This window comes from Halyomorpha halys, unplaced genomic scaffold (genome assembly GCF_000696795.3).
Source record: "Halyomorpha halys isolate HHAL.00 unplaced genomic scaffold, Hhal_1.1 Scaffold432.1, whole genome shotgun sequence".
NCBI lineage: Eukaryota > Metazoa > Arthropoda > Insecta > Hemiptera > Pentatomidae > Halyomorpha > Halyomorpha halys.
The window spans coordinates 742,460-766,977 of record NW_027112419.1 but is presented as its reverse complement, the minus strand read 5'-3'; the positions used below and the strand labels follow the sequence as shown (position 1 = coordinate 766,977).

The window sequence follows — 24,518 nt, the reverse complement described above, 5'->3', positions numbered from 1 at the left end:
TAATATTTAATTATGATTGTATTATAAGGATAACTCAATGCTGAGCATGTCTATTTAAGGAATTAATTTAGAATGTAAGAGGAAATATTTTGTTATGTTATAACTTTTATAAAAATACAGCTGTTATCAACAGTTGAAGGTTGTTGGAAGAGAGCAGAAAACAATTATCTAAAAAAAAAAAAAGTGTTCAGTCACTCACCTGCCTTAAAAGAAAAAAATGAAAAATTCATTATAGGCTGAGTAAATAAAATCAATCATACTTGAACAAAGACTTCACAAATGGCTCAGATGTAATACAATCAACGGTAGATTTGCTGATAATTTAGTTTATATACAGTGAACAAAAATGTATTCGTACACCATTAATTTTTAGCTTAATAAATTTCGTCAAGCACTGTTACATTTTTTACTCTGCAACTCTCTTTGAAAAATAAATATTTACATGGAACAAACAAAATATAATTTACAAATATAATTATTATATTTTAAAAAAACACGTTTTTCTGAGGCCAGAATAGTATTCATACAGTTAAACATCATTTCATTATTATCAAAATATTGTAAGTAACTAATACATAGCTTAATATTTTGTGTGAAGTCCCTTGGCAAGTATTATAGCCTCACATCTTCTAGACATCGACTCCCCCAGGTTTTGACTCACCTCCTTTCCGATTTCGTTCCACGCTGTCTTTAACTTTACTATTACTTCTTGTCTATTTGAAAATTTAAAAGTCCAAACTTTTTTTAAATAAAGCCAATAAATTCTGAATTGAGTTTAGATCAGAAGACTGAGGAGGCATAGGAAATACCCTACAGGCATTGTACAATAATCATTCACTTGTTTTAATTGCGGTGTGTTTGGGATCGTTATCTTGTTGAAATAAATAAGTTTTTTCAATCCCTAATTTTGCAACACTTTTATTTAAATTGCAATACAATATGTCTACATACATGTCATAATAGCATTGATTATGTGTAGTTCTCCAACCTCTTTCCAGCTCATGCACCCCCAAACCATGACAGACCTCCGTGCTTAACTGTGGGAACAATGTTCTTTGAATCGAATGCCATTTTGGGTTTTTTCCGCACATATCTCTTTCCATCAAATCAAAAAATGTTAAATTTGCTCTCGTCTGAGAACAAAATATTTTTCCAAAATTCCAAAGCCTTGTTAGTGTTTTGTTTAGTGAAATTCAACCTCTTGAGCTGGTTTTTCTCAGTAATAAATGGCTTCTTCCTTTGTAGCCTCCCTCATAAAGCACATTTCTTACAGTTTGGGATGTAACTGATTTGCCAAATGTTTCTAAATGTTCTGCTAATTCCCTGGCACTAATTTTTGAATTTTTTGTTACTACTCGTACAATATTACTGGTTTCCCTAGTAGTTATCATTTTAGGTCGCCCTGAGCGTTTTATATTGTCAGTAGTTCCACTTTTAAACTTTTTTATTATATATTGTATAGTTGAATGAATCTGTTTAATGCATTTACCAATCTCCCTAAAAGTGAAACCTTGTTGGAATAAGGAAACAATTCTATCCTTAATGACGGAACTCAAATAAAATGTTTAACGACCCATTGTGGGAGCTGTGAAGACTTAATTGGCTTGATGTATTACTATTAGTAAGGGCTATCAGTTACCCTTTGAATCTACTAATCCACCTCCAGTCCTGGAATTGTTTTGACCTGAGGATTACTTAAAACTCCTCAATGTTCACTTGTATGAATACTTTTTGGCCCCAGAAAAACGTGTTTTTTTAAATATAAAAATTATATTTATAATTTATGTTTTGTTTGTTTCATGTAAATATTTATTTTTCAAAGAGAGTTGCACAGCAAAAAATGTAATAGTGTTTGACGAAAATAAAGTTTATTAAACTAAAAAATAAATGGTGTATGAATACTTTTTTTGTTCACTGTATAAGTTAGTAGTCAAATACATAAGAAAATTTAAAAATAAAGGAATTTTTTAAAAGTTAATGTTGTGTTAGTAGCAAAAGGAAAGTTTTACTGACATTGGTACCTTCAATTATGAACTACAGACAGATAATAGGCTTGTGGTAATAAAAGATCCTGTATTAGATCTGTTAATGGCCTATTGATAATGATTTCTGATTGGCTCTTTCAGTTTATGCAGAACGATGTCAGTTAAGGAGGTGAAAAAGTAAGTGGTGTTTAATGGAAGCTAGAGAACAATGCTTCAAAATTCAAATAGATTTTCCTAAACCAAAGCAGTTTTAAGATAAGGGATTTAGTTATTGGTAGGTTTAGATCCTTGGGTATTAAGATAGGTGGGTGAAAAATCGCTGAATGAGAAAATAAAGAATATAAGAAGGTTTTGGTTAAGTTATGAGAAATTAAGATAAAGGCACTCTGCTTTTGATCAAGAGAATGGATATGCTAGTATTTAAATTATTGATACATCAAGCAAGATGAACTTAAAATATTGTAAATGGCTAGAAATATGAGCTATGTTTTAATTTTGATTATTTATAAAGTTGTCTACATTGTAATATAAGCCAATAAATACAACCTAATCTATTTATAAAGTTTGAATTAGTTACAAAGAGAAAACTATAATTTTATAAATTGTTATTGTGCCAAAATGAAATCTGTGAAATTTTAAACTGAATTTACTAGTTACTAGTATTTTTTTTGTTAAAAATGTGATAAGTATTGCCATTTATGTACCTGTTTGTAATTATTCTTTGAATTCATTTAAAGTAATAAAAACACAAAGTTTTGCCAATATACTAGGATACAATGTACATAATTGTTTAAAAATAAGAACTCTTGTTGTAGATCATTTAAGGCATGTTGGTAGGTCAGTAGTCAAGCTAGTTTTAGACTAAGGCTTCCTTAACCAGACCATAAATTTGAATAATTTTCCCTGAAAAATAGGTTAGCTTCAGAAAAATTTTCATCCAGAAAATAAGGTTGCACATCTAAGAAGTTATATCTGTGTTTGCTGAGTAAAAGGAGAACTAAAAATACAGTTTTAATGAAAAATTTGAGCTTTTGTGCTATCAGTTTTTAAGTTTATTAATTTTTATAGATCGTAGTACTGGTTGTTTAGTCAAGTGTAAGGCTTTTCATAAACTTTTAAAAATATTGAAACAAAGGCCTTCACTTTTTAATCCCATTTTTCTGAAGATTATGTTATGATACAGACTCCTTTTACTAAACAAACACAGGTTTTAGATCTAAGATGGTGATTTCCTGGAGTGTATAAATCCAATGCTTACTTGACATCTGGTCCTGAGAAAGTTATTTATTTGTAAAAGAAAACTTTGCTAGTTGTAGTATAATAGTATTATATATTTCTTATATTAGATCTTAAAGTTTAGATCATAAAAAGTTGAGGTTTAGACTCAAAATGTACATTTAATAGGCATTTTGCTATAGACTTTTGTATTTCATTTATTTTGTTGAGCACCTTTGGTAGTATGGTAGCACATAATAGTTTAAGAGAAGTAGATTTGCATGAGGCTGATTAAAGCATTTGAGTTTTTGATTCTATTCCGTAAAGTATAAAAATTTGTTTTAAAGTTTATCTTTTTAGAACTATAATAAGGTTCTTAAATATTGAGTTGATTATAAATATTTAATTAAAGGATTATTGAATTTTGTATTGAAAGTAGATGTTTTGGGAAAAATAAGTCTTTTGCACTTATAATTAAAAGAACACCTTTCTTTCTCACCAATAAATAAGAAATGATTGATAATTTATCATTAGGTTAATGGATGATCAGTTTATCAGTCATAAATTATTTAATTATCAAAAGTGACATTTCAATCTAATCATGTGGACCGTCTTCAGAGCTAAGGAAGAGATGGCACTGTTTCTTAATTGTTTTTCTATTTATTAAGAGTTGATGTTTTGGCCCACATTGTAGATCTTCATGAGTATTCAAAGTGTTATAATCAGATTGAAGGAAACAAAAAAGCAGTTAACCATATTAATTCTACAATCCTGATGAAGACTTGCAATTAGAGTGTTTGGTCTTAATGAATAATTGACTTTATTTTTTATTTATTTATTTTTTTTTTTACCAGTACCCAGACCATCTACTTACGATGATGATGGTCCATAAAGAAAGATGTATCTATAGTATAAAAATAAGAATTAATAAAGGGAAATAATAAAATGATTTAATAAGTATATAAAGAAAAGTTTAAGTAAAATAAAATAATAAATGAAATCATTAAAGTTTATGATCTATCTTCTGAGTTGCTTCCTAGTTTATTTTTTATTTACATGAGCACTGCTCTCAATTATCTGTGGATGTACTTGTTTTGGAAAGATTAATGTACAATGATATCAATATAATATTTTGCCACAATACTTCACAATGATGTTGACTATTGTGAATAGTATTAAGAATAGAATTATTTATAGTGCATTATGTACTGTCATATATAGTGAATATTACTATTTCCCTATTGTAGGACATTTATGATCAGAATATGTAAAATATACCTGTTTGCACTTATACGAACCATATCTAAATTTCATCCCTTTTGGCTTGTGTGTTCCTTCAGTAGAAAGGCATCATTTCATTACAAGTGTCAAAAACCATATTTTGAACTTAAAATGCAATTGGGCATCATGTGTTAAATAGCTTTCATGCCATATTTCTTGTCCGATTAATATCTTTTAGTTTTGGGTTTATCAGTGATGATAAATAATTAACTTTTTTTTTTTCACTTTTTGCATGGCATGTGTAAAGTATATGCACATTTTTACTCTAAACTAAAGAACATTAATAAAAAAACAAACAAACAAACAGGTTTGTATAAAAATAATTTATTTTATGTTTGTGCTCTTCTTTTGTCCTTTTCATCCTTAAATTAATTTATTATATTGAACCTTTAATTTAAAACTATTAGTTTTAAGTCAAAATTATTTAAATATAGTCAGTATGTAGTTGGATACATTTGAGTCTTGATTTTTACAAGGCTTCAGATCATCAAATTTTCTCATGTAATGCTGAACAATGAAATTGTGAATCTCTTTTTAGTTGGTACATAGTTCTTCAGATTCTCTTAAAGAGAGCTTTTTAAATGTTTCTTAATAAAAAGCTTTTTAAAAAAAATAATAATAAAGATAATACACTGCTACTTACTATATTTAAGATAGTTGGTTATTTAATAATCTAAAACAATTTTTGTTAACACTATTATTCATATAATAATAAACGATCATTTAAAAAAAAATTATTTATCAGAAGAGGCCAGTATTTTTTTTATGGTTTAAAGCAGTGGTTCCAACCTTTTTTTGCGCAGAACCCTTTTGGTGTTAATAGGAAATTGGCAGAACCCCTTTAATAGAAGTATGTAAATGGCAGAAGCCATACATTATTTTATACAAGTAGAGTGTCAAAGGTGGTATTTTTTTAAATGGATCAACCCATTCCTAAATTATTTCATGGAACCCTGGTCGGGAACCACTGGGCTTAAGTTTCTGGGTGTCCCATTAAGAAAAATTAAACCAATAAAGCCAGTTCATTTCAATAATTCATTCCAGCAAAATTTTTCAATAAAAAAGGCAGAATTTTAAATTATTTTCAGTTAATTTTTTAATTTTCAGGAAAACATGGTTTTTGGTTTGTTATGAAGGGAACTGCTTACTTTTTAATTTCATATTTTTTTCTCCTGTCCCCAATAAAATTTGTCAGCACAATTATGTTTCAGTATATTTTATATGGAAAAAGTTGATTTTGGATTGAAATTTACTTGATATTTTTAATGGCTAGTAGTAGAGTACAACTGGATTGGTTTCATTGTTACTTTGTTTTTTCAGGTAATGATGCGTGCATGCCTTCAGTGAAGCGAATTATGATGTATGTTGGTTGTAACAAGCAGCTCCCGGCATTCGTTTAGTGCGAATGTTCGTCTGTTTCTCCTCTTCTATCTTCTGCATCTTCGCATGCTTTATCAGTAGCTGTTACTTGTAGGGATGGCATTTTACATCCAAAGTGCGAATAGATTTTTCTTTGATAATTAGAAAACATGCATTATATGTTAATTGTATGCATTCCAGATAGGATTAGGAGCATGCCTCTTTTGTAGGAAACATTGATGTCACTTTTGCCATATGAAGAGAATTCTAGTCAATCGTATACAGTTTCAATTATTTTTGTTTTAAATTACTGTTTATTTTTAAAAGTTTTGTATTGATGTTACATCTTACTTAAGGCAGTGTATACTTATTTTGTTTACAATTCCTTAGCATGTTGGCATGGCTGCATATATATTGGAAATATTTTATTTATAATATGGTGAAAAGGTATTACTAATCTGTGATTTTTTTTTTTATGTGCTTAAAATTTTAACTGTACAAAGTTGGGTGAGTGTCACTCCAAGTTGTTAATTAACACTATAAATTTTTGTTGATATTTTATGTTGATTGTCACCTTTTTAATCAATGTTTTATGTAATACAGAAAAATAAATATATATATTTATCTAGGAATTACTAATTTATATAAATCCTTTCGAACTAAAATATAGTTATATTATTTCTGAAATCAATTTTAAGAAGCATCTCTATTACCATATTTTTTAAAATTAATTTTAAATCCCTAAAGGATTTTAGAAACTAACTTCCACAATACTATGCTACATATACAATAATATACTTTAGATTTATTTGTCACATCTTTTGGATATCTTTTTTTTTATATTTACTTCTATTTATTAATTTATTGATTTGGAACAGAGACATTCCCCCAAATACTTTATTTTCTAAAAAATTGCAAACTAGCACTGAAGGGGAAAAATATGTTTTTATAAATGTTTAGTATAAGTATTCATAACACCAGAACATACTAGTTATGAATAATAATTGATTTATTTCAGTGATATATCCTAAAAATGAAATAATTACTCCACAATGTTGATTTGTATTTTTTCAGAAAATAAATTATTTGATGGAATATCTCTTCACTATTACTAACTTAATTAAATTTTATTTAATGTTTCTTAATTCAACTTGCGTCATTTAGCCAAATTTACTTATAACTGTATAAAATTATATACAACAAGTAAAATTGCTATTGGATATAAAATAACATGTGGATAATCTACCCACTGATAGAACTTCATTTAGCCAAATGAACCAGAAAATGGCCTCTTAAGTTACAAATGGATACTTACTACTTCTTCATTACTGCACAGAAAGACAATTGAGATAATTACCAAATATTGTAGGAATAACTACAGCAAATTATTAAAAAAGTTTTATTTAATCTTTTCACAATACAATTATTTTTGTCAAATTTTCGTTCTTTATTTTTAATAATATGTTACCTTAAATGATTGTTAAATCATAAGAAAAATATTGGAACAAATGAAGAGTTAACTTTGAAAAGATAGCAAGTGCCAAAAATCAAATTTTACAGAAGGAACGAAAGACATTTAGGAGGTATATTAAACAATAAATATAAAATCCTTACCTCGTTTCCCAAGCTATTGGACCTTGGATCAAAATTTAAGTGAAAAAAAATTACTTTAGAAATTTTGGCAATTGCATCTCTTTCTTAACGGTACCTTAAATTATAATTGTAATTTTTTACAGCAGTTAAGGACTTCATTAGCACTCAGATACAATCACATGAATTCAATTAAATGCTAAAAATAGATTAAAAATTATATTATATACATAAAAATAAAATTTTGGTTTAATATAACATAGAATTAAAGCATATACATAGATTATATACACCAAGAGAGTAATAGACAATAATGCCACTTTTACATATCTTAATAAAGCTCAATAAAGTATTAGTAACATGAAGTATAGCTTGCCTTGGGAAAAATATATACAAGTACGATTAATCATGAGGATTTAAACTTAATTTTTTAAATAAAAAACAGAAATAAGGACAACTTCCAACATAACTTGCTGTCATATAAAACATGTATCTAAATAGGCCAAATAAACAATTATTTTTTATATAATGCTAATGAATTATGAATATAATATGATAAAAATATAATGAGTTTTTAAGGTATAAAATAAAAAAAATAAAACAAAATTTGTTGTCATAAAAAACAATTACATTATAAAAATAATTTTTATTCTTCCTCCTAATGGTTCAATAATGTATAATACTTATTTTAAAAGAGAAATTGATGAATTTAGTTCATCTAGTTCAGAGCAAAGATAAGTTCAGTAAATCATTTAGTTCATGTACTTCCAATTATTAATTACTCAATTTAATTACAACAAAGAATTGGTGAAGTATACTGTATATTTAATTTTTCAATTAGTTTTTCCATTACTGTAATTGCCAATTTTATGTGTATATGTAGATAAATATCCCAGAGACCACACAATTATTTTTCTAAAATAAATAAATATTATGAAAAAACTTCAAGTCGATCTTATATTATTCATCAAGAAATTTTATTTATAATTGTGTCAAACAAATTCATGTTACATTTTGAACTATACAAAATTATAGAATATCTTCACTCAACTTTCAACTAATGATACAGAAAGTTACTATTTACATTAAATAAATATATTTAAAAATCAATTATAAATATTAAATTTAATCTCTTTCTCTCAATGTAAGGTTTTAAAGTAGTGATTGATATCAAATTAAACTTATTTTAAAAAAGTTTATAAATTAATAAAAAATAAATTAAGCAACTCTAATCAATTTAGATCACAGTAGCAAAGATAAACAAGTAAAAAGTAATTATTGAGCTATGAAAATCATGACTAGAACATAAATGATTGACATTATATAATACATTAATAGCTTATATATGATTTTAGTAAAATAAATACTAAAAATAAAACTAATTTTTTAGAAATTATTTTAAACATTATTATAGCTTATTCGATTCCTCATTGATCAAAGTAGTGATCGAAACATTTATATTTCTATCACAAAACAAAATTTCCTTAAAATGAAATTTAAAGAAGCATTTCCTTTATATAGTATTTTTTGTATTCAATAGTGTACTGAGGAAACGAGATGTAAATGTTCTTAAACTGTAAATTTTTGTTTACTTTGTAATTAAGTAATCACAAATCAGTATAACTTAACATTGAAACAATCAGTACAAACAGATAATATTTACAGCTTATTGAAGCTAAATCTCATTCATATGATAATCACAGAAGTAAATGTTTAGTGCTTTGTAAAAATGAAGTCAACATGTTGATTTCCTCAAGCAAAAAACAACAACCTGAACATACCTCTAACAAGAAAAAGAAAGCCAACCAAAGTGAAATAGCAGGATAGACATAATTTTATATCTCTATGAAGTTATATCTCTTTAATTCTATTTAGGAAAAATTCACATTCAGCACCCTCTTTTTTGTTTAAACCACTTCTTTTTTTTTTTCTTTTTTTTTCCAGGACATCTTGTAACTCAGAAATTCAGGAAGTTGAAAGATTTAACTCTCAATTTTAATTTAAGCATAAAAAGCAAACCTAAAACTTCCCTTAGTAGTATAAATTTGTCAAAATAAGATTGGGAACATCTTAATACCTTTCATCATTTCAATACTGACCAAATGTTAAGTTAGGAACTTCCTACTATATTTTTCCCCCTCTCCTTGCCAGAAAGCAAGACTGATTTTAATTTATCAGCATATTAAACTGAATAAGCATCAGCCAATTATCTTAGATTATCCATTAATTGTTAGATCTTTCAGAAATTCGCTTGGATATTCTAAAAACAATAATCTGAAAATCAATTACAATTTCTAAATTCTAGACGAACTATGAGAAATGATGCTCATACAAATGTTTATCCCCCCCAAAAAAATTAACAGAGAAACTATTGGAAGATTTTTCTCAATTATTAAAACATAAATAAATGGTAAAATCAATTTACATTGATTACATCTCGCTCCTATTGCAATGTTTTCATAAAACAGTCATAATTAAAAACTTTGTAATCCTACAATTTTATTAAAAACTTTTTAAGAAATACCTATGACTATATCAAACAAATAATTTAAAAATATATAAAAATATTCTTAAAAAGAAGTCTTATAATCCAGTTAGTAAAACTGATAATATAAAATATTTCCTTCTTTTTTAAACATTCAAGCAACAGTCAAATAATATCAGGATATCATATTATCAGTAATTAGCATTTCTCAACCTGAGATCGATTTTATGTCTTTTATGGCTATGTCACCTAACTGTAGACTTCCTCTTTCCTACTGACTTTAATTCTTGTTTTTTCTTCTCTTCACTGCACAGGCACCATGGTGTGACAGTCCTGTTACATTTGAGAAAGACATTGACAATGGTAGCAGGCGCTCCTTCTATAACAATGTTTTTCTGAGAATGAATAGAATAAGAAACATCTTTAAGACCAGTCTGCCTATCTCGACGGCGAGTTACTTCCTTCTGGTTGTAACACTTTACCATATCCCTTTTCCTCCACACTCTATCATGAATGTGCCTTTCAATGAAACAAATAAATAAATTAAGAATTAATGATGAATGAACTAACATGCAGTTTAATTATTAATAATTTTTTATAGGATTGATTTAAAACATAATTGGTTTTCACATTGTATACTCTTCTATTACGTTTGGTATTTTTGGATTTTTCAAACAGAAAACACAGTGGTTTATAAGAAATTGAAATAATTTGCAGTGAGTAGTCTAGAAGAGATATATGAAGGTTTTTTTTTTGTTGTTGATGTGCCACTACCAAAACAAAGCAACTATACATGAGCCTATCGCTAAGTGAAAACCACCAAATTTAATTCAGCAGAAAATACAATAATTTCATGGTTATCTCCTCTTATAAATACCCTAGTATTATTGTCAATAGCTCATTTTGTTTTGGGAACTACAGTTCAACAGTTTGTAAAATTAGTGCTGGGTGTACCTCAAAACCCACAATGAGAAGAGAATATATTACAGTATTTGAGGGTTTTTTTTTATAAAATAATACAAATATAGTGTTAGTGTTTATCTTATGAAAAAATACATCTGTTGTTAAACAACATAAAGAAGCCATAAAATGGTAATTTTTCCAAAAAGAAATAATACAAATTTAAAGTTAGTGTTTATTTATTTTTTTTTTTGAGAAATCACCCTCTCATGACTTCTTTACTTTATTAATTAATAAATAATGAAATGGTAATGAAAAATTATAAGATGAAAGGAATATGGTCCGGGTGCGGTCAAGAAAAACTCAAATAGTAAAAATATACTAATTTAATGAGCCAAAGTTTCGCCCCACGTTGCAGGGCTTCTTCAGGGCTATTTTGACGGCAGTCAAAACTAAAAATGAAAAATTATAAGATGTTTCAGGCAACTATTCCTTCAACAGACATGCTGTTAACAAAGATTAAAACAAATTTTTATATTCAAAAACTTGAACATTGGTTAAAAATGTTGTTCATTTTATTTTTCATAAGATTAACATCCATTATTTACTATATCCATCATTCCTCTTAGCACTAAACAGTGCAGTGAAGTAATGCAAAAAACTAATGTACCTTTTTTGAACTGTATTAAGTAAAAACTGAAAACTTATAACTAACATTAAAATTTTAAACAATAATTTTTCAATAGTTCATCAAATGCTGCAATATATTAACATCTACTTGGACAATGAAACCAACAATCCATCGGAGGAATAAAATAACTGGAATTAACATTCCATTAATAGAGATGAAATTCTAAAAGAACTATTGACCAAATAAATTTCTTATTACATTTGAATCTTTACAAATTAATTTTAAACTAAGCTTTTCTACAGCAACAGAAAAATTTTAAAATGAAAAACAAAATTTAAAAATACAATACAATTGAGAAACTGAAAAACAAAAAAATTTAATATCAGAAAATAAATTAATATTTGGTCTAAAAATAAATTTAAAAAAGAAGATACTGATTTAAAACTAGCTAATAGTTTTTAATGATTTATTGTTAAAGTAGTAATAGGTAAAAATTTTTACTAATATTTTATAACTTCCAGTTAATTTAATACTGTAAAAAAAAAATTATACAAACATGAGCTTTTAGAATTTGATATACCTGAAAGTATTTTCTATTCCTGTAGTCAAATTTGTGGGCCTTGTAATATTAAGACTTGCTTCTTTAAGTCTTACATAAAATTCATCATCTTCTAAACCCCAACCCCAATATTTATTACTCATTCCATTAACTGATATAAAGTCTTCCCTATGTAAAAAAAATATAATTAAAATAAAATTACATTCATATAAGTTAATGTTGAAAAATATATATTAAGCGCAAAAGTTAATCAAATATTAATTTCAAATTTTCATAAATGTGACCATAAGTGAATAAATCAAACAAAATTATAAAAAAAAACATCAGTATGTATCAAATACAGCCTTCCTCAACTTGAAATTAGCATTACAACAATTGTGAGAACAATTACTAATCATGAAGGTCTATTATATAAGAGTAAATAATTCCAAAATTTTAATATATTTTTCATAATGCATTATTTCATCATCAAATTCGCCTATATATTTGGGTCAAAACCATGTAAAATTAAATAAAAATATGCTTTCTTTAAAAAAAAAATAAATAACCAAAAGATGAATGGTATCATATTATATTTCAGCTAACAGGTTTTCCACATTAAATCTGATTCTGAGAAAAAACTAATTATAAGACTCATATAAAAAGAAGAGAGAACCTTCTGTGTTTTGAAAATAATTAAGTGAAAAGTAAATCAAAAATGATAATGTCCACACAACAAATCAAATGAATCTGAGCTAATGATCATGAGAAACTGTCATACTATGTATAGGATTTTAATAGGTAATAACTAAATCATGGACGATATTTTCTCTTTATGAACCCCTCTATATATCCAAAGTTTCATCAGTGATGGTTTTTAAGTTTAAAATTAGAAGTATTTCTGAAACATGGGAGGAAGATGACAATGAAAGAACGTTTTAAGACTTGAGGGATTCTAAAATAAGTTAAGTAAATGAAATCACACAAAAAAAAATGCTTTAATCGATTACTATCTTTCATAGTCAAGGAAGTGAAATTAATAAATTGATAAATACATTTTTAAAGTGACTAACTTTCATAAATCTCAAATTAAAAGAAACCACAATAACTCTAATTATATACATTTCCTAATACTCGCTAGAATAAAATCAGCAAAAAGAATTGTTAAGCAATACGACTTTTCCAAGGCCTTTTATTACTACTTATATTTGATATGGATGGGAAGAATCAAAACCACTTCAGCATTAAGGATTTAATTTTAGAAGCAAGAGCATTATTAATTAATTTAACTAGGACATAATATCAATTTTCACATTCACAGAAGTTTTTAAGCATACAAGGATTTTCTACAACAATGTTTTTATACTAATCACTCAGCAAATAATCATAGAAATAACCTAATCTTAATAAATAAAATATTGAATATCATACCTACCTCTTAATAATTAAAATACCTCCTACAAAGTTTGGGTAATGGTATCTGGGATGATACTCAGGAGAAGCAACATGAAATAACCCAGTTTTGGGATAAGAATAAGAAAGATCTGGATTAAGCGGAAGAAGGTCTACATCATGCATTGCAATGTAGTCACAACCAGCTTGGGTTGCTACAAGAAATCCAACATTAATCAGTGAAGCTCGGTTAAACCTATATTGATCCACCTAATTAAAAAACAATTTGAATTTTCTAATGTAAATTTAATAGTAATCAATAATAATATGATAGGTTTAAATTTTGAATACCTGATTGACAATATATATTTTGTGGTCAATCTTTTGAGCAATTAGAAAGTTATCAATATGAGGCACAAATTCCAACAGTTCATCAAATCTTTCTCTGAATGGAACAATGATTGCTAACAAATGAGAACTGACAACTCTCTTTTTGGTTGAAGATTCCCTTATGCAATCACATTCCTCCGGTTTACCTACAGAAGAAAATGTATCAAACTAATTAAGGAAGTTTCAAATGTTGCATTCAAAGTTCATAAGATTTACCAGATGGAAGGTAAAATAACGAGAGAATGCTGCATATAATAAATGAAGTAAAAATACATAAAAATAAGTATTTAAAACGAAACGATCTAAAACAATTGTTCATTATTTATAGGTTTGATAAGAAGTCTTTGATACATATCAATGTTTTGACATGATAACGGGCACCAAAGACTTCACAGTCCTTTCGCGCTTTTTGAAAGTAAGAGTAAACAGTACTTTAACCTTCGTTGTTAACGTCAATCGAACTCTTAAAATCGACACTATTATAATGAATTAATGTGAGGAGAAAATAGTCGGGAGGTGCGGTCAATATACTAATAATGAGCACGATAAGTTTCACTTTTGTGTTTATAAGTTTCAAGTTTGTTGGATAATAATGAACACAAATAGATTCCACATACTTGTGTTCATTATTACTCAGCTGACAGTACCCCCCCTTCAGCCGACAATCTTCTCATATTGAATCTACGGTCAACAAAATAAATTCATAATTATACTAAATTGAACAACACTGAATTTATCAATAAACCGACTATGCTATAAATTCTAAGGGTTTTTAAAAAAGATAAGTCTAATCATTTTCTCAAGTAGGGAATTTTTTCTAATCTTAAAATCATTGGCACTATATTCTCTATACAAATTTTAAACAGCGTAATGAATTAATTTGACCAAAGTATATATTTAGTGGATATTAAACATGTTTAGCCCAGTGTTTGTAATTGTTGTTATTCACCTGTTACAAACTAAAACAAAAGTGTGCTACTTTAATAATTTCGTCTAAATGCAGAATTATTAAGCTGTAACTTTCTCTTAAAAATGTTTCGTAACAAATAAGCCTGGACGAAACAGATGAGTGACGTAAATAAAGATTCTAAACTAAAAGAGGAAGAATTGGACGATCTTTATAACTGGCTTGAAGGGATGAAATTGTCCAAACCAAAAAAGAACTTGGCAAGAGATTTTTCAGATGGGCGTAAGTATCGGGATTATAAGTTTGTACGACTTCTGAAATGCCATAAATGCATTTATTTTTATTTTCAGTTTTGATGGCCGAATTATTAAAACAATATTTTCCCCGCCATGTCGACTTGCATAATTATATACCAGCAAATTCTTTTGCAAATAAATTAAAAAATTGGAACTGGTTAAATGATAAGGTAGGTATACTTCATTGTCTAATTTGAGTCTTAAGTAAGATTGCTATAATGCGTTAAATATGGAACATTCTAGACAGGTTCTTAAACCATTGGGTATTGGACAAGACCCCAAAGTTTTAAAATCGATTGCATCCTGCGACCAAAATAAATTGGAAAAAGTTCTGATTTCGGTCAAAGACAAAGTAGATGACCAAGACCGCACTAAGTCTACTGGCGATAGTGGCAGTTTTCAATGTAATTTTAGAGATGACGGTCAGTATAATACCAAATTAATTTGTTTATTTAAAAATAGTTTTTTAATCATGTTTTGATCATTACCACTTAGTGCAGATGAAATACCCGAGGCCGAAATGAAGACAATAGTATCTGTTGAAGAGTTCAATATTTTAAATGACAAGTTGAGGGATAAAATTGAAGAAGTATCGATATTATCTTCCAAGGTTATTAACTTTTTTGTTCATTAATTTTAAACAGTTTATCCACTTGTCTCCTATATAATTAACCAAATATTTTTAAAATTTAAATAGGTGAAGCATTTCGAAGCTATGATACAATTAAAGGACCAGAGAATTGAAGATTTAGTCGCACAGATACAAAAATGCACGTGTCAAAAATCTTGAATAAACTTCAATTTAGCATCAAATATGAAATATAATTACAGTTGACAAAAGAAAATAACAAGAACCTACTAGTTAGGGACGCTCAATAGATGATGAACAAACGCTCACCATTTGGAGAGTTCACGGGAAGAATTATTTTATTAGTGCTGCCCATTCTCCGACAAAAATAAAAACAAACAAATATCCGCTCTTGGATAATCGTTATAACTGTTACTGCATGATTTTTAAAGTCATGATGGTACTGTCGCACTAGTTCAGGCGTGAGAGCTGAGAGTATAAGTAATATCACGTTGACTATCAAATGAAACGCCTTGACAGTGAAGTATCATACAGTTTCCATCATTGCGGCAAAATTGTTAGCCAGGGTTTAACTATTCGATAGTTACACTAATGTCGTAATGGGTCCGTGGAGATCTTTATTAATACTTATATAAACCAATAACTTAAAATTGAATCAGGTCCAGGCCCCTAAAACAAATCCACACAAGGTACAACAATTATATCCATTACAGGCCTCAAAAATAACCCTATCCCGGCGTTCTTCTATGTTCTTAAGTTCAAATAATCCGACCTGCCCCCTAAAAACAAATATGCCCGACGCCCAGAAAGGGTCACCCCAGGCCTCAAAAATAAATGTCGTTGGCCCCAAAAAGGTGCCTATGTTCTGAAATTCTAAATCTAATGAAACTTGTTAGATAGAAAAAGAGTCTAATTATTAACTACAAAAAAAAAAATAATTGAAGGACTAGTACGCCACTGCATTATCCCTATATAGACTAAACAACGTAGAGCCATTTTACCCGAAAACCCCGATCCCCGCCAATTATCTGCTAAAGTGAAGAATATCCGAAAATCGGGAAAAGTAGGTATCGCCAGCAATGGACTTGTCACAAAACATTTGAAAGAAGATAATACGTTTAATATATTACTTTTAACTACAAATAAAAAAAGTTAGAATTATATGGATATAAACAATTGTTTTTAAATCATAAAAATTATTGAACACAAATCATTCTTTCCAACAAATATTTATTGGTAAATCTATTCGGTAAAAAAATATAATTTTTCGTGGTTAAGAGAAGAAAAAAATATCATCTAAAACATTATTACCACTCTCTTGTGCATTTCATTCCTCACAAGATGCCTCTGCTATCTCAATTTTAATGAAAAGTGGACTCAAATAAGTCTTCTGGTGGACTCTTCATTTGGTCGGGCTTTATCCATGAACGTTGGTTCATTATCTCTTGAAATTTGAATTTTCAAAATTAATATTGCTGCATTGCTTTGATAATAGTATAACTTAAAAAATAATTTTTTTTTATTTGTTTTTGTTGGAATATATTCCAAAAACAGAACCAAACCAACCTAGGGAGTTATTTTCTAACAAGTTGAACAACTTGAGGATAATTTGCAGGGGGACTCCATAAAACACTAGTTTATGGTACTCAAGAGCATTGCTGTAACATTAATTGGTGGTTAAAAACACAGAACTGTTATGTATAAAAAACCGAGGGCGAATAAATGCATAAATCTTGTGAGTTAAGTAAAGAAAGACTCCACACTAGGAATGAATCTGGACACTTCAAGTGAAATGAAAATAATAACTCATCTTGCTTCCAGCTTTCCAACTACAGTATTCTCCTGGATGGTGATATCCTATCACCTAGGGTCCTCTTAAAACCTCACACTTAAATGCAGTTTTAGACCTGCTGATCCAATAGATTTATGTGAGGTGATGGTCAGGGGTGCAGTCAATGATAACAAACACAAATAAGTAAATCTTAAATAAATTTTAATTATTTGTTTGTTATTGCTAACCGTACCTCCAACCTTCTCCTCACATTCAATCTATAGTCAACAATAAATAAGTTTTATCTGTAAGCAGTCCCTAAACATGTGGAGACAGAGAAGTAAGCCTCCAGCTACTAAGTACAGTGTTGTATACCAAGGTTATCCTCTGATTAAAAGAAACCTGCTCTTCTGCTGGTGTGAAGGTTTCCATTCCCAAAATGAGGATAAATACTTCAGGATACCCAAAAATATTCCTGTATAAGATAATCATTGTTGTTCGAGATATGTGTATACATGTATGTACATTTACAATCATATTTGAAGGATTCATACAATATGGTTATTACATGAATTCTATTTACAACATTGATATTTGATTTAGATTAACACAGCATTAATAGAAGGCTACTGGTTTAGTTCTACCTTTAAGACAGATTGGAGACCTACAGACCTGTGGTATGCTACAAAGCTATAAGATCTTCCATGCCAGGCTGAATGCTATATGTGCAGGTACAAATAGTAAGTTTAATTGATACAGGATTTGGCTCACGGTTGGATTCACATATCTTGTTTTCTTGAGTTACTGGTAATTGGGAATGGTCTGCTAACTCTTAACGGATACTTACATGTCTAAGGTTACAAATAAAAAAAAAAAAAAAAAATACACATAAAAGTAACTGAATGATTTATTAAAAAAATGTAATTGGAATAGTTGATACATTAACATTAAAATAACATGACATGGATACTAAAACTTGCGAAATGGTCGAAAATTTCTATTTTCTTGATTTTAAGGGGAATACATTTTCTTTTTCAGATAGGAAATTATTTTCTTTTACTTTCATTCGATATTATAAATGATGAATAAAGCAGAAGGGACACATGTTCACTTAAAATGATTGTAAGAAATGACAAGTTGAAGGAGTAAAACAAAATTCAGCAAAGATCGTGTGAAGGAGCCTTTTGTTAAAAGCCATAAAGGCTTGAGGTGGCAGGAAGACAAGTTTTGAAAAGTAACCAGAAAACTAATTCAGATGACTGCATTATACTGTACATAGTATGTTGGGTTGTATCTGTGAGTACAAGAAGTGGTCACAATTTTTTAATCCACAAATAACATAAGGGAGCTATTATTATATTTAAAAAAACAAGATTTATATTAACACTTGATATTAAGGTGATGTCAGGAACCTATAAGGTTTCTAGTACATGAAAAAAAAAGTTGGAGAACATTAAAGACTGTAGTTTTTTGCTACGTGTGTGGTTAATTTCATGGGCTGTCCGTACCTCAGAAGATTGAGGCGCAGGTCTTAGCCTACATCCACCTGTGGTTGGACTTTTTCATTTCATGGCAGTACCATGAAATGAATAACATGACCTCCCACCATGGTTATAATAGGTTGGTCTCCTCCAAATATCCCCCCACCCCCTCTCCCTATGTCAGAAATGACCAGGAAGGGGGTCATAAAAAAAAAAAAAAAAGGTTCATTTCATGATTTCTTTAACAAAAACACTATTTATTTATTATTTATTATTACAGAGAAAAACAGCAGAGCTCAGTGATGGGCAAGTTAAAATGTTTCATTAATGCTTAAAACAGATTTAAAAAAAGGCACTTAAGTGTGTTCAAGTGGTTGTGAAACAGATATAAATGCAACCGCTCACCCTTCACTCTGATGAAATTTAGTAAAGTTCAGAATCCTATTATTCTGAAAAAAAAATATGACATAAATGTACCAAGTTGAACATTTATAAAAATGTTAAATTTACACTTAACAAATATAGGACAAAACAATGCAAAATAGAAATAATATAAAATATATTATCTTAACAAAAAAAAATAATCCACTGAATCATTACCCGTACCATAACAGACAGAATTTTGTAGTAATGAACACACAAAAAAGTTCCTTTTTAACCAATAAAAATCATCAAATCACTAAACAAATTTTATTACAAATTATATAATCACATTACAAATAGGGAGACATGTACAACTCATTTTTATTTAATAAATTCGGATCAATATAACTAAGTGCTGAAAAGTTATTTTCACATTATTAGTTGTTCCAAGAACATACTAAGAGTTTTGTGTGGGAAATGTGTTAGGCATACATTTAAAAAACTAAATATTTTACTAGTATTAGAATATTGAAAAACAATTGTACTATAAGTTACAATTATTATTTTGTTTGTTAAAAAAACAAAATCAATATGATCCTAAAGGATAGTGTGCATATCAATAAAGGACTAAGGCTGTAGAATACTATTGGTTTAGGACAAACACACAAGCTAAATTAAAGACAATGTCTGTTAAAACATAAAAAGGAACACATAAAAATATAACCCTAAAAGGAAGGATACCATAAAAACAAAACAAAAAAAACATTCATGAGCATTATGGCTGTGCTTTAATACCTAATGATCTAGACTAATCGAGTTTCAAGATCAAAGCTTCACAATGAGAAATAAAACAAATTTTTAATGTGAAACATGATCAAGAAAAGATAACTTAAGATACTTGATACAAAAGTACTTATGCAAATATTTTATTGAAGAAATTACACATCTAAAAAATTTATTTTAAAAAATAATAGTTTTTAATGTCTGGTGACAATTGTTAATAAGCCACAGACAACAGATGTAAACTAATAGGCAATACAATATCACATTTTTCAAAAGCAATTTTCTGAAAATAATTCAAAACCAATTGTCTACATCGTTGACTACTCTGATATAAGTCCTAATAAAACAATTGAAAAATATAAAAACTTAACAAACATTGCGATAACAAAACAAAAAAAAGAGAAGAAAAAAAGATCACAAATAAAAGGAATGCCAACTAAAAATAAATATAAAATCGAATCACATCAAATTAAAGAAATTAAAACATACAAGTTGAATTTAAACTAAATCACAGAAATCATTTATTATACTTAATCAGTCATTAATAAACATAATAATGGATTTTAACTAAATTCTAGTCAGTATGAAAATACAATTCGAGGATTGCATAATTTTTGCATCTTAACATGCACGAAATTAATACTGGGGCAACCTTATTGAATAAACATGAAAAATTTAGTAATAAAAAATTTGATTCTATTGAACATACTAACTGAATCTAATAATACATTTATTTATTTTATCTTTTAAATAGAATTGGCCCCTCTACCGTCTGGCGAACCATCATTCTTCGGAAGAGGAAAAAAATCTTTATCCAGTTTCTTCTTTTCACCAACCTGGCGTCCTACAGTAAAAAAAAAAAATTTACTTACATAGAAAAAGGAAAAAAAAAAACCTGTGATGGTTAGAGTGTAGGGCAGGGGTTCTGAAACTGTGTGATACATTTGTCACTAGTGAAGTTGATAAATTTTATAACTGAACATGTAGTTTATAATGAGATATCTATAAATTTCTATAGAACAAATCAAATCTTGAAAAAATCAGTTAAACATGTTCAAGAAAAAAAAAAAACATAGTAACAAAATTGAATTTGATCCAGAAAAAAATTCACATCCCATGAAAAAAAAAACATTTTGCAGTGAACAACAAACTTCAAAGTTCTATCAACCAGTAACAAGAAGCAATACAATTAAAATTTAAAGTTCTTGGTTCCACAATTTTGGTAAAAATGAATTTTGTCAGAAAATGGATGAAAAGCATTTTCGTCAGAAGCTCCTCATTTTTAAAACAATACTAAAAGGTACAATAATGTTATAAAATATTAAGCTGTTTTCATGCTTATATTTAACACAATTTCTTCTGAAAAAATAATAATAATCTTAATAAACTGTAAATTTAAAACTTCGATGAGACTTTTTAAGTAACATCACCATCATAAAATAAGAATAATTAAAAAAAGAATAAACAGTATTCTTGAATTTAATTTTTACTCATATTAGAATCAAATAGCACTCAATGTCATCTATTAAGACTTCCCATTACAGTTTAAATGTACAAGAAAAATATATGTTACCTTTACATTTCATTTTCTTTGGGCTCTGATTTTGGTTGGCTCCGGATGTGCCAGCAATTGGATTAGCATTTATAGAAGTGCTATCACCTTCAGCACTTGAACAAAATAGAAAACAATCAGTAAAAAAAACAAACAAATAAATGATAAGTCATAAAACAATAAGGAATCATAATTTTATACCCAAATGAGGGGACATTGCGAATAGGGCTAAATGAAAGCTGACGGAGAAGGTTTTCAAAGTTCTCCTACAATAGTATTATAATAAAAAATTAGTAAAAATAATCAACATTATTACATTTAGTTTTATACAGGAAAAAAAAATTAAACATACCCTATGGACCTGCATGCGCCTAAGGGATAGAGGAGAAGTTGAATTTCGAACAGCTTGCCCGTGCCTAGCAGGTGACCACCTAAGGCCGACTGAAAAATAATTTAACTTTTAAACTATAATTTCAACATAAAATAGTGTCAATTTAATCTATTTATAGTTCCTTAAATCAATGTATTCAGCTAAATCTGTGCATGATTAATTGTTTTATGCATACAGAGTATGTTGTTGAAAGATGTTGATTATCTAAGTACAGCAAGAGAAGCTTGCGCTATATTTGTAACAATTACTTTCCACTAATGTACACTGATCTATATGTCTTACTTTCTGGCCTTGACAGATGATCATTTCCCGAAGCCCTTTGTGATTCATCAAGCATGTCACTGAAAATAAAGTATTATTTTATTTTCAAGCATGCATTGGTAACGAAATTTTTGTTTTGTATCATTTCTTTCAGATGATAGAGATAATAAGGTGGATGATTGTCCCTTATTTGTAATATCCATAAAATTTTGTAACAGTGAGCCACAAAAAAAGGAATAAAAACTTCTGACAAGAAAAAAATATATAAAACAAAAACTTACTCAAAAAGTGTCTTCCTAGTATTTTCAGGGAGAAGCCAAAATAGGTGATCACTATTTGAAGTGGATAATGGTGGTTCTGCATCTGCTTCTCTGTAAATTAAATTTTACACATTCAGCTAATGAAGTATATGAGCAAATGAAGAATTTCAAAAGATTATTGATTAATTTAACTATTTTTCAAATTGAGGTGTAGATAGTTGACCATAGATTAATGCTTGAAGAAGTTTGTCGGGGGGTGCGGTCAGCAAAGAACAACATAAATAAACAAAACCAGGCATAAAATAAATAAATATGGTTTTGTTTATTTAGGCATAAAATAAATAAATATGGTTTTGTTTATTAGGCATAAAATAAATAAATATGGTTTTGTTTATTTATGTTGTTCTTTGCTGACCGTACCCCCCGACAAACTTCTTCAAGTATTTTTCAAATTACTTGTTATCCAATGATTTGATCACTCTGTTAAATAAAATAGTTAAGTTGAAAAATGAAGTCAGATCACAAGTAAGAACTTAAAGATTTTATTATAATTAAGCAACTATGAGTTGGAACTTTTTTTTTTTTAATTTTTGCTTGTGCTCAGAATATCGTAGTCACCATGTTAATTAAAATGTGGATATACCTACATTTCAGGAGACAAAAAAATACTTTATTTTTAACGTTTAATTTCACAATTTTTTATCTTTAGATCTTTTTTACTTCTCTGAGTCCCAGACTTAGGTTTATTAAGGTTAAGACTTTATTTCATAAAAATTCTTCTAGTAAATTAATAAAACTAACAAATTCCAAAATTTGATTTTTGAAATTCCTAACCTAAATGAGGTGGTGATAATATTTATTAAATACAAATCTAAATTCTTGTGCATTAAAAAAAACATCCATTATTAGTGAATTAATTCAATAATTGAGGTATTCAATCATAAACCATGGTAACTGTAAAAATGAAAATTTTTACAATTTTAAATTGTTTAATAATTATAATATTTTACTTTCAACCAGCAGTCATTTACTATAACTTAATATCAACATTATTGACAAGAAAACCAATTTCCTGAATATTCTTTTAACAATTAATGAAATCAGGCTAAGAAAACCTAAAGATGCCAAATATGTTTTATGACCCAACACCTGAATATGTTTAATGGCACAGATTAGTTCAGAAAATATAGCTTTTCATTAATGAATACAATTAGGTAAACTATTTTTTTTTTTTACATCAAAATTTAAAAATTGAAATAAAACACTATGAAGGGGAAATAAAACAATAACTTACATGATATCACTACCATTAATATTATCCATATTCAATGTTTCCATTGCTGAGTCTCTTTGAGCTCGTGAAGAACCTAAAACAAAAGAAGAATTGAAATATTCATTAAATTTTAGCAATTCCATAATGAATTCAAACTAACTTAAAACAAGGTTCAATTGAACCTTGAACAATAAGAAGAAGTTGTAGTATAGATTACAACAAAGATATATTGGGTTACTACGAAAGTAATTAAGAATAAAATTAAAATTTTCTTTTTACAAAAAGAAAAACCTTCAAATCGATAATAAATTTTGCATTATTCTCAATAGCTATTTTGCTATTAGCTTTATAACTCCATGTTTATAAAAATTCTAGTCCTTGTCAGCCAAAACTGGACAAACTATGGATTTAAGGTTTTCTCATTTATGGAGCTTTAACCATCCAAAGAGTTTTGTAAACTTCAAAATAAATGGTAATCAGTTGTTGCCAGGTAAGTGTAGTATGAGAGATATGAGATCACTTTCCAACTATATTATCCATTATAGGATATATTATCCATTGCAATTAAATAGGACAATATTTTTCACCAATATTAATACCTTAAATTGTTGGTAGTATATGAATACTATAGGAGAAAAACAAGCAATAAGATTTTTTTTTTAAAAGTGAGTTATTGGGGAATAAAAATAGGTTTGAAAAATACCTACGGCACTATACATGCGTGTGGAAGGAAACAAGTGATATATATATATATACACACACACTCAAATTAATAAACTCTCAAAAATTAATAATTAATAGTGATAATTATCTAATTAACTCACT

At 28.0% G+C, this 24,518-nt stretch overlaps 4 protein-coding genes across 10 annotated transcripts in view; 2 read left to right on the top strand and 2 right to left on the bottom strand.

Annotated features, from left to right (window-relative positions):
• The window catches only part of Nmnat (nicotinamide mononucleotide adenylyltransferase), a 13,827-nt gene extending 7,355 nt beyond the window's left edge, over positions 1-6,472 (top strand). For all 4 annotated transcript variants that reach the window (XM_014423577.3, XM_014423575.3, XM_067050292.1 and 1 more), the window contains one exon: positions 5,802-6,472. In XM_014423577.3, the coding sequence (XP_014279063.1) occupies positions 5,802-5,828 (27 nt within the window). In that variant the 3' untranslated portion in view covers positions 5,829-6,472. The remainder of the gene's footprint in view (positions 1-5,801) is intronic.
• Positions 6,473-7,242: 770 nt separating this feature from the next.
• On the bottom strand, positions 7,243-14,227 carry beta4GalT7 (beta-1,4-galactosyltransferase 7). The gene is made up of 5 exons (XM_014423574.3): positions 13,983-14,227; positions 13,728-13,912; positions 13,420-13,646; positions 12,027-12,173; positions 7,243-10,434 (listed from the first exon to the last, which is right to left on the bottom strand). The coding sequence occupies exons 1-5, from the start codon at positions 14,083-14,085 to the stop codon at positions 10,161-10,163; spliced, it is 936 nt and encodes a 311-aa protein (XP_014279060.1). The 5' UTR covers positions 14,086-14,227; the 3' UTR covers positions 7,243-10,160.
• Positions 14,228-14,703: 476 nt separating this feature from the next.
• On the top strand, positions 14,704-16,496 carry LOC106682618 (sperm flagellar protein 1). The gene is made up of 5 exons (XM_014423561.2): positions 14,704-14,955; positions 15,024-15,139; positions 15,217-15,391; positions 15,470-15,579; positions 15,667-16,496. Exons 1-5 carry the CDS (start codon positions 14,832-14,834, stop codon positions 15,757-15,759), a joined length of 618 nt encoding a protein of 205 aa, XP_014279047.1. The 5' UTR covers positions 14,704-14,831; the 3' UTR covers positions 15,760-16,496.
• A 2,989-nt stretch (positions 16,497-19,485) lies between these two features.
• The window catches only part of LOC106682621 (E3 ubiquitin-protein ligase TRIM37), a 91,864-nt gene continuing 86,831 nt past the window's right edge, over positions 19,486-24,518 (bottom strand). For all 4 annotated transcript variants that reach the window (XM_014423567.2, XM_014423564.2, XM_014423565.2 and 1 more), the window contains exons 13-19: positions 23,715-23,787; positions 22,442-22,531; positions 22,182-22,240; positions 21,861-21,949; positions 21,710-21,774; positions 21,530-21,624; positions 19,486-20,800 (exon numbers count right to left, since the gene is read on the bottom strand). In XM_014423567.2, coding sequence (XP_014279053.1) covers positions 20,703-20,800; positions 21,530-21,624; positions 21,710-21,774; positions 21,861-21,949; positions 22,182-22,240; positions 22,442-22,531; positions 23,715-23,787 — 569 coding nt within the window. In that variant the 3' untranslated portion in view covers positions 19,486-20,702. The remainder of the gene's footprint in view (positions 20,801-21,529; positions 21,625-21,709; positions 21,775-21,860; positions 21,950-22,181; positions 22,241-22,441; positions 22,532-23,714; positions 23,788-24,518) is intronic.

Bases quoted from the DNA above. Each gene is read 5' to 3' on its own strand.
- beta4GalT7 (XM_014423574.3), bottom strand. From the start codon at position 14,085: ATGAACAATTGTTTTAGATCGTTTCGTTTTAAATACTTATTTTTATGT. The intron at 13,647-13,727 runs GTATTCAAAATT...TTTTTTAATTAG, and splicing joins AAATATATATTGTCAATCAG to GTGGATCAATATAGGTTTAA. The intron at 12,174-13,419 runs GTAGGTATGATA...TTTTTTACATAG, and splicing joins GGTATTTTAATTATTAAGAG to GGAAGACTTTATATCAGTTA.
- LOC106682618 (XM_014423561.2), top strand. From the start codon at position 14,832: ATGAGTGACGTAAATAAAGATTCTAAACTAAAAGAGGAAGAATTGGAC. The intron at 15,140-15,216 runs GTAGGTATACTT...CATTCTAGACAG, and splicing joins GGAACTGGTTAAATGATAAG to GTTCTTAAACCATTGGGTAT. The intron at 15,392-15,469 runs GTCAGTATAATA...CACTTAGTGCAG, and splicing joins ATGTAATTTTAGAGATGACG to ATGAAATACCCGAGGCCGAA.